This window comes from Rutidosis leptorrhynchoides, chromosome 1 (assembly GCF_046630445.1).
Source record: "Rutidosis leptorrhynchoides isolate AG116_Rl617_1_P2 chromosome 1, CSIRO_AGI_Rlap_v1, whole genome shotgun sequence".
Classification (NCBI taxonomy): domain Eukaryota; kingdom Viridiplantae; phylum Streptophyta; class Magnoliopsida; order Asterales; family Asteraceae; genus Rutidosis; species Rutidosis leptorrhynchoides.
Genome location: NC_092333.1, coordinates 683,365,973 through 683,380,560, shown reverse-complemented (window position 1 = coordinate 683,380,560; position 14,588 = coordinate 683,365,973). Strand labels below are relative to the sequence as shown.

At 34.3% G+C, this 14,588-nt stretch overlaps 2 protein-coding genes across 2 annotated transcripts; both read right to left on the bottom strand.

Annotated features, from left to right (window-relative positions):
* Window positions 1-611: 611 nt before the first annotated feature.
* LOC139886028 (vesicle-associated protein 4-1-like) lies at window positions 612-3,550 on the bottom strand. Its single transcript, XM_071869767.1, has 7 exons — window positions 3,095-3,550; window positions 2,323-2,393; window positions 2,156-2,237; window positions 1,914-2,032; window positions 1,748-1,825; window positions 1,096-1,215; window positions 612-905 (listed from the first exon to the last, which is right to left on the bottom strand). The coding sequence occupies exons 1-7, from the start codon at window positions 3,339-3,341 to the stop codon at window positions 846-848; spliced, it is 777 nt and encodes a 258-aa protein (XP_071725868.1). The 5' UTR covers window positions 3,342-3,550; the 3' UTR covers window positions 612-845.
* A 5,199-nt stretch (window positions 3,551-8,749) lies between these two features.
* On the bottom strand, window positions 8,750-11,218 carry LOC139886027 (uncharacterized). Its single transcript, XM_071869766.1, has 5 exons — window positions 11,112-11,218; window positions 10,771-10,985; window positions 10,256-10,364; window positions 9,122-9,304; window positions 8,750-9,034 (listed from the first exon to the last, which is right to left on the bottom strand). The coding sequence occupies exons 1-5, from the start codon at window positions 11,148-11,150 to the stop codon at window positions 8,933-8,935; spliced, it is 648 nt and encodes a 215-aa protein (XP_071725867.1). The 5' UTR covers window positions 11,151-11,218; the 3' UTR covers window positions 8,750-8,932.
* Between the last annotated feature and the right edge of the window lie 3,370 nt (window positions 11,219-14,588).

Sequence of the window (14,588 nt, the reverse complement as noted above, 5' to 3'; positions counted from 1 at the left end):
TCCATTTCTCAAACACCAACGCCCAAACTAATTTCACCACAAACGCCCCACTGAAGGCGTTTGTGGGGCATTTCTGATGCTACTAAGGCGTGGTTTTGGGCACAAATGCTGCAATATCTATGCTCTAAGTCTAGGTACTTCGGTTAGTTAGTACAAGACTCCAACGTGCATAAAGTATGAGCCCGGGGTGCAGAGAGGGTAGTATCGAGTTGTTTTAGCCCAAGCTGTCCAAAACGCTTGATTTGCAAAAATTTATGAAAATTTATGATATTAAGACATTTCAGCCTATCGAATAGAGAGGTGATCCCCACAGACTACTTTTTGATCCATCTACAACTAATTTACTATTTTACACTTAACTATACTTGGAATAATAATATAAGTTCTCCCTAGATTAATTTAGGGTATAACTGTGAATTTATGAGACAAAAGTGTAGATGGGTCAAAAAGTAGTGTGTGAGGATCACCTCCCTCCCGAATATATCATCCATCGTATTTGATAAATATCAAATTCAACATTCAACATAAAACATGAAAAGAAAATAAAATAAATAATACTCCGTATGTGGTTTATTTCTATAGCTCATTATTCAAGAATATATAGGGTCACATTTACATTACTAATCTTCAAATATTTAAACTTGTTAAAAAGAATAAGGTCCATCACTTACTAGGTAAAGCGCACAAGAAGCTTCAGTCTTATAAACGATGCTGATTTCAATATGCTTACGCATCCACCTGTATACACCTCTGTGAAACCGCTAACATATATATGGCATCACCAGAGCATGAAGGAGGTTACTGAAAGAAATAATTTACAAGCTGATGATAACGTACTCTTCTATTCACATCAAATCCACAGCCTCCACCTGTTGTCGTGCAAGGTATTTCTCCCTTCGCTCTTTCTGTTACAAATATATCATATAATAATAGGACTTGGAAGTTAGTATGTCATTATAGTATTTGTTCCATAAGAAGAATGGCTAGTAACAATCTGATAAATGTTAATTTTAGACTCGGACTAAATTGATATTAATGTTCATACACTTTATATATCCATTGTAAACGGACTGCTAGTAAAACGCAGTAACTTACCCATTCATCAATAACAAGGCCTTGCCCAACAACTTTTAAGCCAGTATCTATTTGAGGTTTCTTGCGTAATTCTAGCTCAACTTCAGCTTCAGCCAGCTGATGCTTCAGTTTTTCCATTGCCTGAATGAATTTAACATTAATTCTTCATGTCAATTATATATAATGATCATAGACAACATAATGCAGAAAATATAAACAACTGCTTATATAGAGTGACACCAAAGTAAATATACTCGCCCTTCAGGTAAACTGGACAGGAAAAGCCTTATAACTTTCACTTTTTAATATAAAGCGACAAAAGCAATGGTGAATCTAGCTACACGCTCGTTGGGTCACGGGCCACCACTAATTTGAAATTTGTTTTTAGAAAATACCCTGAATTTGTTTTTAGAAAATACCCTTTAAATTGTATAGGACACACTAAATAACTACAGGACCCCATATATTTTTCAAATTTATAGTTTTTTTTAATTGTATAGCACACCGGTAAATTAAATACTCGGACCCCTTATATTTTTCAAATTTGTAGCTTTTTGAACGTAAACTACCACTAAAATAGCATTCAAATATATAATTAGTACTGAAATTTTTCGGAACCCCATTGAATTATAATCCTAGAATCGACACTGGACAAATGTTATTTTTTACTTACAGGCGTAGAACGTTCTGCATTTAAGAAAATAACACGTAGAATTCGTTCAACAACTACGTCATCCTTTTGCTCATCAAACTATAACAAGAAAAATAGCAGACTTAAATTGCTGACGATACAGCTTTTCAAAATAGTAAATAGATGTTACACATGATAAAATGGTTACCAATTCTGGAGCAAAATCCGTTCCTTCCTTGACCTTGAGGCTCATGATTTTAAACTTAACCTTGCTTTTCTCTTTAAACTGTTTTTCGTTTTTATCTGGCTGTTCAACAAACTTGAAGACTGCCCATCACATATATTAAGCCAATCAAACACACATATATGCAGCTATAACTTTACATATCATATGATATAAATTCCACATCCAACATTGTATTGTGTGTTAATTCATGAAGAAATCATTACCTGTAGCAATAATGCTTTCTCCAGGAGCCAAAATACCACCAGGAGGTCGCATGTAACAGCTCTTTGGTGCGGTAGTTTGAAACTAAAACAATCATGAAAATGCATGATAAATAACACGTTCATGGATGCTCCATCAATTGCCTTTAACCAGAAGTTATCTAACATACCTTAAAAGCAACATGAGATCTGCTCTGATTCTTTATCCGAACTGCACTCCTGACTTGTTTTCCTGGCTCATCTACAATCAGTGGCGGCGAGTCTAGTAATAATACCTTTTAAATTGTATAGGACACCACTAAATTTAACCACAAGACCCCATATATTTTTTTCAGATTGATAGTTATTCATTTAAATTGTATAGGACACCACTAAATTTTACTACTCGGCCCCCATATATTTTTCGAATTTTTAGTTTTTTGAAAGTAAACTACCACTAAAATAAAATTCAAATATATTTAGTATTGAAAAAATATTCGGAACTCCATTGAGTTATAATCCGGGAATCGCTAATGTCTACAATTTCAAAAACCATGATAAACAATATATCAAAATCAAACATCTAACATTGTTCTCCCATCAAAGCTAGCCAAGTCATTGGTCAACACTGAAATTTTTTACCCTCCCAACTGTCTTATACAGTAATTATTCTTGTTTTTATTGTTATTTTCCCTCCCCAACCTAATCATTTTAACCAATGTCAATACCAGTTGTTGATATACGTACAAAAGTCAACTATGACATATATTATTGTCAAACTATGGCATACAATTATTATTAAAAGAATCTCAACGATGACATAATTATTATTATCAGTCAATATGTGTCGGTGTGTAAACTGTAAACGCGGGCTAAATAGATTCAAAACAAAATAATTTACACGAATATTTAGTTATTAACAAACTAACTTAACATGCGATATAATTAACAAAATATACTTACAAGGAAAATAGAGGTTATTCGATGGATCAAGACGGAGACGTCTTCTAGCTGGTAGAATCGATTTTGCTACAGATGACGCTTTATTAGAAGAACGAATGTTCGATACGACGCCGTTTTCGTGGCTATTCTGACTCCGAAATTGTGGATGCTGAGTTGGCGACGAAGAAGCTGCTCCTGATTGCCAAAACGGAAATAACCTCCACTGCTTTCCGTCTGAGTGTGTACGCCGGTGGTCGGAGATAGCCATTACTAAACTCCGGTGAAAGGAATTTAAATTTTAGGGTAAAGAGGAAATAACGGTAATGAAATTGAAATGAACGGTTATGGAAGGTGACTTAATTGGAATTTAAATTTAAAGTCCGTTGGTCACACTTTTGGTGGTGAAAGTGATAATGCGACTTCTATCGAATTTAAGGAAGTTTCAGGAAATTAAGCTGTGTCTTTAATGGCTGTTTTCTGTTTTGTACTTCTCTACTCAAATGGTACATTTTCTATCGAATGACCTTATGAGCCTCTAATCTATACTATATATACTTATTGCACCTTTAAGTTTAATACCTTACAATATCTTCCCCTAACTTTTGCTTTTCGCAAATTTTTCTGTAATTATTATTATTATTATTATTATTATTATTATTATAATAATAATAATAAAAAACTTAAAAGTTTTAAAACTTACAAAAAATTAGTGGGAAGCCTAGAGACAATCTGGGCCCCCACACTTCTAGCAATAGTAAAACCTATCCTAGTAAAAATATGAGCAGCAGCACCGGCACTAATATCTTGCGCCATCGAACTCTTCTGAACCCGTTTTAGCAAAGAAACAGCCTCCTTCTCTAATTCCCCCAGGGAAGAAAATGACAAAGGAATGAAACCATAACCAATCGCCTGACAGTTAGATTCGTACTTGACCCGCTTCCGACGAGCCGCATCAACCACAGCACGTCCAGGGACAAAGTCAGAAAGCCCAGACTGCGTCAAAGGAGAAGACCCTGTCAAGTCAACACAAACATCGCGACCACAATCTCAGGAATAAAGTAACACATCTGCAGGTCTGAGGGCCATGTCGTTCCCTCCAGACAACCCAATGTCAACCTCCTTTCTCGCTGAAATCCCAGAGCGATAACAAACATCAACAAGGGAATCCCGAACAATATTATGTCGATGCTTATTATTATTATTATTATTATTATTATTATTATTATTATTATTATTATTATTATTATTATTATTATTATTATTATATTATATGTTATATAATTATAGTTATATTAATATTTATATACGGTGTATTTTGTTCTAAATGGCGATTTATATATATATATATATATATATATATATATATATATATATATATATATATATATATATATATATATATATATATATATATATATATATATATATATATGTTGTATTATACAGAGTATTAACAAAACAATCTTATTGAGTTATCATACAGTAAGATATTAGTTTGAAATTTTTACAGAATGTATATTCAACAATTTATCTTAGAATATTAATACTCTTTTGTTATTTACATCTTTCACAATAACAACAATACACGAGGTATGAGAGATGAGAGATGTGAGATGTATACAATTCTTTTTTTATCATATAATAGAGGAGAAGTCGTTTCTCTACCCACGTAAAAAGAAATTTATAATTTGTATCAATGGCGAATTATATGTTATATCAATATATAATCATACATTTATCATTTGAAACCATAACTAATCCATTATTTTAATATAACATAAATGAATTGATACAAGTTGTATTTCTATTATTATTATATAGGGCGAATATTTAAGTATTTATGTACATCATTATCGTGTGCTCTTGACACATAATAGTCTTATATATTACTCGTAATTCGTCTAGTTTATAATTTTGTAGATGCTTAATCTAAAATTTGTTTTTTTTTTCCTCTTTCAAAATCCTTTTGGATAGTCATCATATGCGCCTATAAAATTTCATGTGTCGTTGCACTTACCTTGTAACATCTTTTTATAAAGGAAATGGTATAGAAATATAAGAAAAGTAATAGGGGGTGATTTGTATACTAAATACACGTGAAAGGGGTAAGTGAAATTAACGAAAAGTAATATTAGATCGAATTTAATTGAATATTAATAATCGGTGTATCCCAGCTGTTTGAAGTCGAAACTTTCATGATTAAACACAACACCACAATTTAACCAACACCGGTGCCTGTGAGCGTTGTTAAGCCCCCTCCATTGCGTGTCAGCGACACTCAATACACAATCAACAAATAACGTGAAACATCTGCCACGTAAACAACTTTTGGGCTGATCGGTATATTCTTTTTAAAAGTGTAGTCTGGCCTTTATTTGAGGAGAATCACTTTTTTGCCAACGCATTAGAGAATAGTTATGGGGGAATGTTAATTAGATGGTTGGTGTTGGGTTAGTGTATTTTCCGTGTATAGGTTAGTGTATTTCATTTTCTTCAGAGATAACGCACAATGTGATATTGACACCGGCCGCTTGCTCAATGATTCTTTAACGTTAGAATGTAGTAAAATCGTGATTCTCTTTAATAGAAAATTTTGTAATTTTATATGCATAGCAAATTAGATTAATTTTAATGAGTTTAAAAATATTAACATTTATTTTTGTGACGGAATTTGATACCTTAACGTGTGACATGATACGCACATTAATCAAACTCTATTTCAAATTCTATATTGTTTCTTTGGCAGTACGTTAAATATTGCTTTTTAACATTTAGGTAAAATTTTGTATTATATGCCACACGCTAAAATTTACTACTGTACTTAGTTAATTTCAGTTTTGCTAAAGCAGATGGTGAAAGTCAGACCTGAATTAAAATTGCGATTGCTATTTATTCCATTATAATAAAATAAAAAAAAATAAAAAATAAAAAAAGTTAAATGATAGACGTTGCAATATTAGAAAGCATGGAGATAGCATTATAAATTTATAATTGATGGGTTTGATTAGGGCGGTGAGAGTGAGCTGTAGATGATAAGAATGTTATTCCTTTATGCACTACGATTTATTAATGGATACAAAATTAATGCATAATAATGCAGTCATCATTACTTGATTTATTTCCAAGACGTGTCTAATATCTATAAATGATTTGGAACTCAACTTGGGCCTGTGGGGCTTTATCATACTTGGGCTTGTAACAAATGTAATACTCTGTAAATCATTAATGAATTTATCTAACGATTACTCTAAAAGCTATTCTTAAAAATAATAACTTAAGCATTGAGTATGGTAGATAAAGTGTACTGAATGTGGAGGCTTGGGAATTATACCTCTAAGGCTAAAAAAATTGACTTTATTAGTTAAATGGTGGACAAAATTTAATCACAACAAGGAAGCAACTTGGAAGGTCATAGTGGAGAAGTCATTTGAAAGGTCATACTGTGGGAATTTGCTCTCAGATGTGACACAAATAAATAGGAACAAGGTCTCGTATGTGTGGCGTGAAATGTTGAAACTTCAAAATACGGACGAGTTGTTTAACATTCTTAGTCCACAAAGTTTGCGTTGGAAGATCGGAAAAGGTACACACATTTCTTTTTGGAATGATATTTGGATAGAAGTGTCTAAATTAAAAGATCAATTTCCGACGCTTTATCGGTTAACCTCCAAAAAAGACGGGCGGATTGCGGATATGGGGGTGTTTGATGTCAATGGTGTAATGAGTTAGGACTTTGGTTTTGTGCATGAGCTTAACGAATATGAGAATATCCAAGTTGCTACCCTAAATGCTTTATTGAGCCATATAAGTTTTCACTTGTCCAATGAAGATGTAATTCAATGGGTGCATTCGGTGGATAAGATTTATACGGTTAAAGAAGGGGTGAGGGTAATGATTTCTTCTAACTTGGAGGAAGAGATTAATTGGTTAAGTGTAATATGGAATAAAAACGTACCCTCGAAGATAGCCATTTTTCATTGGCTAGCGATTCAAGGAGGGATCCCGGTTCGCGAAGTTTTGAGTTATAGACAATGTTTGAGAGATGGTTCGGATGACAAATGTGGTTGGTGTTTGGAGTTCGTAGAGTCTATAGATCACTTGCTTCTACATTGTTCTTGGACTCACAAAGTTTGGACGGCTCTATTTCTTTGGTGGAATGTGAAATGGACCATGCCTCTGTCTATTCTCGAATTCTCACAAGATTGGAATAATGGGATAGGTATTAAGGCGAGTAAATTTTGGTCCTTTTTTGGGGCGGCTTCTATATGGGCTATTTGGTGCGCTAGGAACGAATTGGTGTTCAACGGAGTCTACATTTGTTGGGCTATTTGGTGCGCTAGGGACGGCTCTATTTCTTCAGTGGATCGTTAATGCGAAGATATGCGAGAGTCACCAATTTTATGTTTGGAGCTCTCAACCTTGGTTGCTTTTGTAGTATTCACTTTAATTTGTTGTGGCATTATAGTTTATAATAGCTACTGTGATAGAGAGTTTGAAGTTTTGGATATGTAATGTACATATCAAATGGGAAGTAATGTGTAACCCATTTTGATGGTCTGTATCTCTTCAGCCTTTCTTCACCATTTTGTGAAATCGGTCTTTTTTAATATATTTTCAAGTTTTTTGCCACAAAAAAAAAAAGAAGAAAAAAAGTCAATTTGAGTGGTTGTTATTAATGTAGAAGTAAACGAAGCATGTCTTAATTTCTTAAGGATAGGCTTAACCATTAATGGGGTCCTTAAGGGCTTCTCGACCGCCCGTACGGTGGATAGGTCTTTATTTGGGGGCTTTCTTGGGTTTTTTGGTCTCAAGGGAGGTGTTCTTGAGTTCCTGGCGGGATGAAGTTTCGTTGGTTTGCTGAGGTTCATATGTTGCTTATTGGCCCGGGATGGTGTGGTTATGAAACGGGTGGTCTTTCCAGGCAAGGCTTGGGGGATGAATTTTTGATAGGTGTGGATTCTGATAGGGACTTAGATAGGTAGTGTAGCCGCTTATATTTTTTAAGGTGTATTGGGTTTGTCAAAGTAGTGCACACATGTATTAATTTGTTGTATTGTTGGAGTTCGATCACGAACTTCAGATCACCAGATCTGTTCAACTTTGTAATATGCTTGATCTTTACGGTCGATCTATTTAAATATACATGTTTTTTTTTGCCACACACACACACACACACACACACAAAAATTGAAAATCCCTACATTAATTGCATTACTCCGTTATTTAGCTTCAGCAAATCAGATGGTCAATTTGAAATATACCAAACAAGTCAAACAGTAACAACATCAAGAGGACATCAATCACCTTGTCGAGTTGTCGTATCGGAAAACTGCAACAAGAAACATAACTCAACACCTACAACTTATTAACCTCAAGTGTAGGGCCCAAAACCCCAACCTAAGCTATTGATTCTGTTTTGTTTCCACAATTTGGTTCAATGGTTCAAAGTTCAAACAATACAACCCATCCATTTTTAAGCAAAAGTGTATGTAAAACATGTTGGCAGTGGGACCGGCCGGTGTGGGGCCGCCAGAGGGTCGGTTTTACCCCCTTTTTACCTGCATGTACATGTGCTGTATTTTGCAGAAGCGAGTCTAACATAACATAATAGGTGATGTTTGATAATGTCCAAGCCTGAATTATCGTAACATAACATAATAGGTGCAATGTATCCCAAAAATAGGTGACGCTGCGTATATCTGTCCAAGCCTGAATTATCATGTCCATATCTAGCCTACCTGCCTACGGCCCTACCCATATCCATTACAATCAAATTCTAATTCCAAAACTAGATTTAACCGAAAAAATACAAGCTAAAACAAGAATTACAAGAGAACACTTATTACGGAGTAATAGTTTCTATGACCACCATGGAACATCACCTGTTCTGAAATCAGTTTCTGTCCATGGAGTGCATACCACTTTGTCATCATCTATATCCACATGAGCGAGTTCCAAAGGCTGTTAATACACAAACTTGCATCAGCGACTTACGCCTCAAGCTTTAAAACTTGTACATGTAATGATTTTGGAGAAAAAGGGGCTTACCAGAGAAGCAGGACCACTTAGAACTCTACCATCGTTATCATACTGAGAACCATGACAAGGGCACATAAACTTTTTCTTCACCGTGTTCCATGGTACAATACACCCCAAATGAGTGCATACTGCATTAATCCCATACGTTGCAAGAGTTCTATTGTTTTCGACCATAAGGTATGTAGGGTCTCCCTATACATTTATGTACAATGTCGTCACATACAAAAGTTGTACGCAAGGGATTCTATAAACTTATATAGATGTGCCAAGCTGGGCAGATTGGGAAACAAAATGGGTTCGGGTTGAAATGGATGATTATTAGTACAAGGTGAAATAGATTGGGTAAAGCTTTAAATATGATTATGAAACCATATTATTACTGTAATAATAATCGTAAATCTCCAAACCATCTCATCATCACAAGATGGCCTAGTGGTTGTTATCCTAATATCATCACAAGAGGTCCCAGGTTCAAACATCAGTAGTAGGCAGCAGACATTTTGGGGCGACCAACAAAAGGGTTAGAAACGGTCACAAAATAACCTGATTAGGTCACGTACGTTTAAGTAAATATACTCACCCACCCTGGGTAATATGAACAACAAAACCTCCTACTTTTACCCATTTTAATTTAAATCTCCAAGTAAAAGGACTTAGAAGGTTGTATGCTATTAGAGACTTTGAAATACTTTCTAGTTTCAACCATACCGACCCATTTGAGATGTTTCCTTTTGGCTACCTTTTTTTTTTATTTCACCCATTTGAGATAAAATGCACTGGCAAATAGACCAATGTGCCACCTAAAACAAACAACAACACATTTCTATTTCAATTTTAGGGTTAAAGCACGGTCGCCAACTTATTTACATATTTGTTCCGAGATCACAACATCCCAAACACTTTTTTTCTTGATATGATAGTGTCAAATTAAGAAGATCTAGTAGATGCTACTTTAAAAAGTTAAATGATACTGTATCATTCTAATTAAATGGGTTGTTCACCTAAAAAAATATAAGTACATAGGCGATCCATGGCTTTAATCCAAATTATAACCCAATTATAAGCACTTCCCAGCACCCGCAATAATTTTTTTTGTCTTCTCTACACAGTCTTAATAAGCAGAAGATGGATAAAATTCGTTACGTTTAAGCCCCGAGTAAGGGATCTGTCTCCGGGTCCTAGCCATTCTGATGCTATAATATCATTACCAAACTCATCCGTAGCTGCAATCCCACCTCCAAAACTCCCTGAACTGTTTCAATTCCCCACCAGAAATTAAAAACAATAAATTAATTTTTTTAACGCTGAATTGTTTCATTATCATCTTGGTTTTCAAGTCGATCTTCAAAGTATCAATCTCACAAACTCGGCATCAATGCCCAAAACAACTTTTGACTTGATACATTCACTAATAAGTGGCAATTTATGTACTTTATAAACAGTTTCAAATGTTACGACTATTTAGAAAAATTCAGTGTCCATAATTATTTATTTAATTTTCCTTTACAAATACTCCTAAAACATCATATGGCAGTGGGTCAAAAACCTAAAATAAAGTATACACAAACATAACATGACCATTTGTAGAATTGTAGTGATAAAAAACAAATAAAAATATTAAAATAAATAATTAGGGTAAAATAGGAGAACTAACTAACGAGGGTTGAACGAAAAAAGGAACCAAGATGCCGGCTGCGGGTAAACCAACGGCACCGAATAGCAACAGCTTCATTAGCTTTCTCCGGTCCATAACGGAAACAGGGTCGGCAGAGGTGATGTTTGCTGCCTGGCACGTGACCTTCATCCTCCTTTCAGATATTAGTCCCAATTTGGTCGGTGATGACACATTATTATTTATGCCGGATATACATTTCTGAAATTAATTGAAATGGAATGAAATTAGAGGTTTAAATAAAGAAGAAATTCTTTCAAAAAAAAAAAAAAAAGAAGAAGAAGAAATTGAACAAATGTAGAAAAGCAAAACAAAATTAGTCCATACATGATAAGGAATTGTGGGAGTTAGCTTGAAGGCGGCCATGGAAGTAAAGTTCGGTTACTTCTGAACTTGAGACTAATAATGGGGAGATCAAAGCAAACTGATAAAATGGCAAGTGAAAATTAGTTGACGGAAAGGAAATTAATTTTTTATAATGTTTAGTAAAAAAAGGAAAATGTTAATGATACCATTTTTAATAGTGAAGGTAAAATTAGGCGTGTTGGAGGCAGAGTGGGGTTTGGCTATGACGTCGAATGAGTGTTGATACATTTAAAAATAATGAAGTTTTGTGTTGAGTAGCGTTCAAATGATGTGTTAAAATATAATTAAAAGTTAGATAAAATGAATATACTAACTAAAAAATGACATGTGCTAACACGCCCCTCTTTCTTCCCGTGCCACTAGCAAGTGCCACCAACATGACGCGTTGGATGCGTGTTGGAGGCGTGTTAGGTCCAAAATAAGGGTGAGCACGTTGTGTTAGAGAAGGTCTTAAAGTTGTCATTAAAGAATTAAGACATACAAAAATAATTATACTATAATAGAATCAATCACCTCCTTAAAAAATACTATTCAATGTACCACTAATTTTGCAATAATTTAATAATTGAATTCTTGATAACAATCATAATGTTTGTCATTAGTAGTTTCTTTACAAAAATGAAAAGCGGAGGAATTACTAATATAATTTGGATTGAATTTTTCTAACCTTAGCGCTAAGGGCTATCCTTATGATTTTTAGAGATGCAATTTAGAATTCTCTTTTGTTGTCACAATAAGGGACTAGGTTCTGAGAAGAAATCCCATTAATGGAGACCGTAGAGGAACGAAAGTGGCCGACGGTGGACCTAAAAAGAGTGACTATTTTTCTTTTCTTCCCTTTTCTCCATCCTTTTAAACCCTGCTAGAAATTGAACCTTTTCATATTCATGCATGCCCTATTGGAGATTGACGCTAATCATATTCATGCAAGCCCTATTACATGGTTTATATGCATTTATATTCAATAAATTGGATGTAAGTAATATCTAATGTTCATATCATTGTCAAAGAAATGTTCACAACCACAAATACATGTTCAATTTTGAATTATATGAAATGTTTGCATGTTACACAAACACATCTGCACATGTGAACGAAAAATTATATATTTAATTATATAGTTAAACTATAGGTTTTTCAAACTATTTTTTGTTCAATCTTACTTTCCATCAATATTTATATGCGATTCAACCTACTCAAATGTGAAAATCCTTGTAATTTAATAGTTCTCGCAGCTCTCGCTTTTTTTTTTGTTCTCGTTTTAACTTTTGACTATATATATATATATATATATATATATATATATATATATATATATATATATATTGCCTTCCAAGACCGTAGACATGTGATGACGGTTGAATTGGCGTTAATGATAGAACTCTACTGAAACGATATGTATGTATAGTGTTGAAGTCTATTTCATTTGAGTTGAAGGTTCCTTTGGAATTTGAAGTATGAATCTTTTGGGAATAAAAAGTTACATGGATATCTTCTATAGTTTTTATTAAAATTCTATAATAATGATGTCATTATTTGCCTAATTCTTTTATTAAAATAAATCAAAAAATAAAAGAAAAAAATCTAAGCATGATGAGTGATTTCATTAATCTAAATAATTTTAAATTAAAATTAAATCTTATTAATTAATTATTATTAAATGTTATTAAAAAATATTTTAATTATTAAAATTAAATAATTTTGAATTGTTTTAATTAATTATTTTGAATTAAGTACGAGAAGATATAAAAGCTAGATAGACGGAAACCAATTCTAAATTTATATTTTAATTTACACTTTTAAAATAAAATGACAACCAATATTATCTCTTATGATTGGATGTGAATTGTTTAATATGCATTTTAGGTGTTTGATGAAATGTTCAGCTGACGAGTTTTTTAGTCGGACTCTGTGGTTCCACGGGTCATTAAACTAAATGACTTTAGCATTTACGTTCACTCAATACCTAAAACATTTATTAAATTGTTTCGTTTAAACAAACTCGTAATTTCACGGGTCATTTCACTAGTTAAAATAACTTATATGGAATAAGTCATTTTGAATTATGAGCCTTATTTAATTACATATCTATCTATACACGTGAATATCCGACTATGGGATGAGATGTAATGCACTTTATGACAATAGTAAAGACGTCAAAATGTTGCTAGAAATTGAGTGGTTCCAAATCAAGTTGAGCATCAATCCTTAATCGGGCAGGAAAAAGGATTAATCGTGAGACTTTAAATGGTAAAATGAAGAAGCTGTTAGGAATGAAGCACGTGAGTCCTAAAAAGACTTGATAACCCTAGATTATGAAACCCACTTTCAATAAACGAAAATAGTTGATGCATACGAAGAAACTAGCAAAAACGATAAAGACAAGAGAATTTAACGAGGTTATATGTAATCACGAATGATTACTTTAATCCTCGGCCACCAAAGAGAGTTCCTTTATTGATAAAATTCGTGGATACATGTATGGGTTACAATAAGATGCTTAAATAGGCAAAAACTAAACAAAGAAATAGCTTTGGGAACAAGAAAACTCGATTTTGGAAACTTCCTCCTAGATGAAACCGCGTCGCGCCAGGGATAGCCGCGCCGCGCCTCCAAGGCAAAATCCAAAACAGAATTTTTCCTTCAGCTCGACCCCTGTTCACTCTATAGGCCGCGTCGCGCCTAGGATAGGCCGCGGCGCGCCTTGTCTGTTGAACCGAATTCTTGTTTAACTCGCTTCGCACACCAACAATCTCCCACTCGAAGAGACGTTAAACAACATACATCTTAACCTGACATCATCAACATCATCATCCCACAATAACAACTTGACCCGCTAATTTACCTCCTTTTGATACCGCCGGATTTGCACCTGGATCACACCGCACTTCATTCGATAACCTTCGAACAAGTGAAGTCTTTCGACATAAAAAAATACCGCTGAGCTATAATTCGATCCATTTGTTACTAGCTTGGGAAACAAGACCCTCTCTTTGGCTATGGCACATACCTCCTTATTTTTGGAGATAACGGGTCGTTTGAGTCCGACCCGACCCAATTAACCCCATCGCCCAAGCGATCCACCCGTACACAATATCATCCACCCGATTCAACTTTTCAACAAAGAATAAATCCGCCGGTAGATCAAACATGTGGATAACACCATCAAGGCAGCCGTGTGAGAACGCAGTCACACCCTTGATCTTCCACATAACCGCCTTTGCTTTCACCATTGGAACATCGACCACATACGTGCGCACATCTTTTGACAAACCCGATTTTCTATCCCGAGCCAACTCCCATTGTACGGATGTATCATTAACCATGACTCTTAAGAAAACATCTTGTTCATCTTCCTCGGTCTATCACAACAAGGTTGTCATTGGAGAAGATCTACCTGAAGTACCGAAAGCTCTAGTGTACCCAATTCGACCCGAA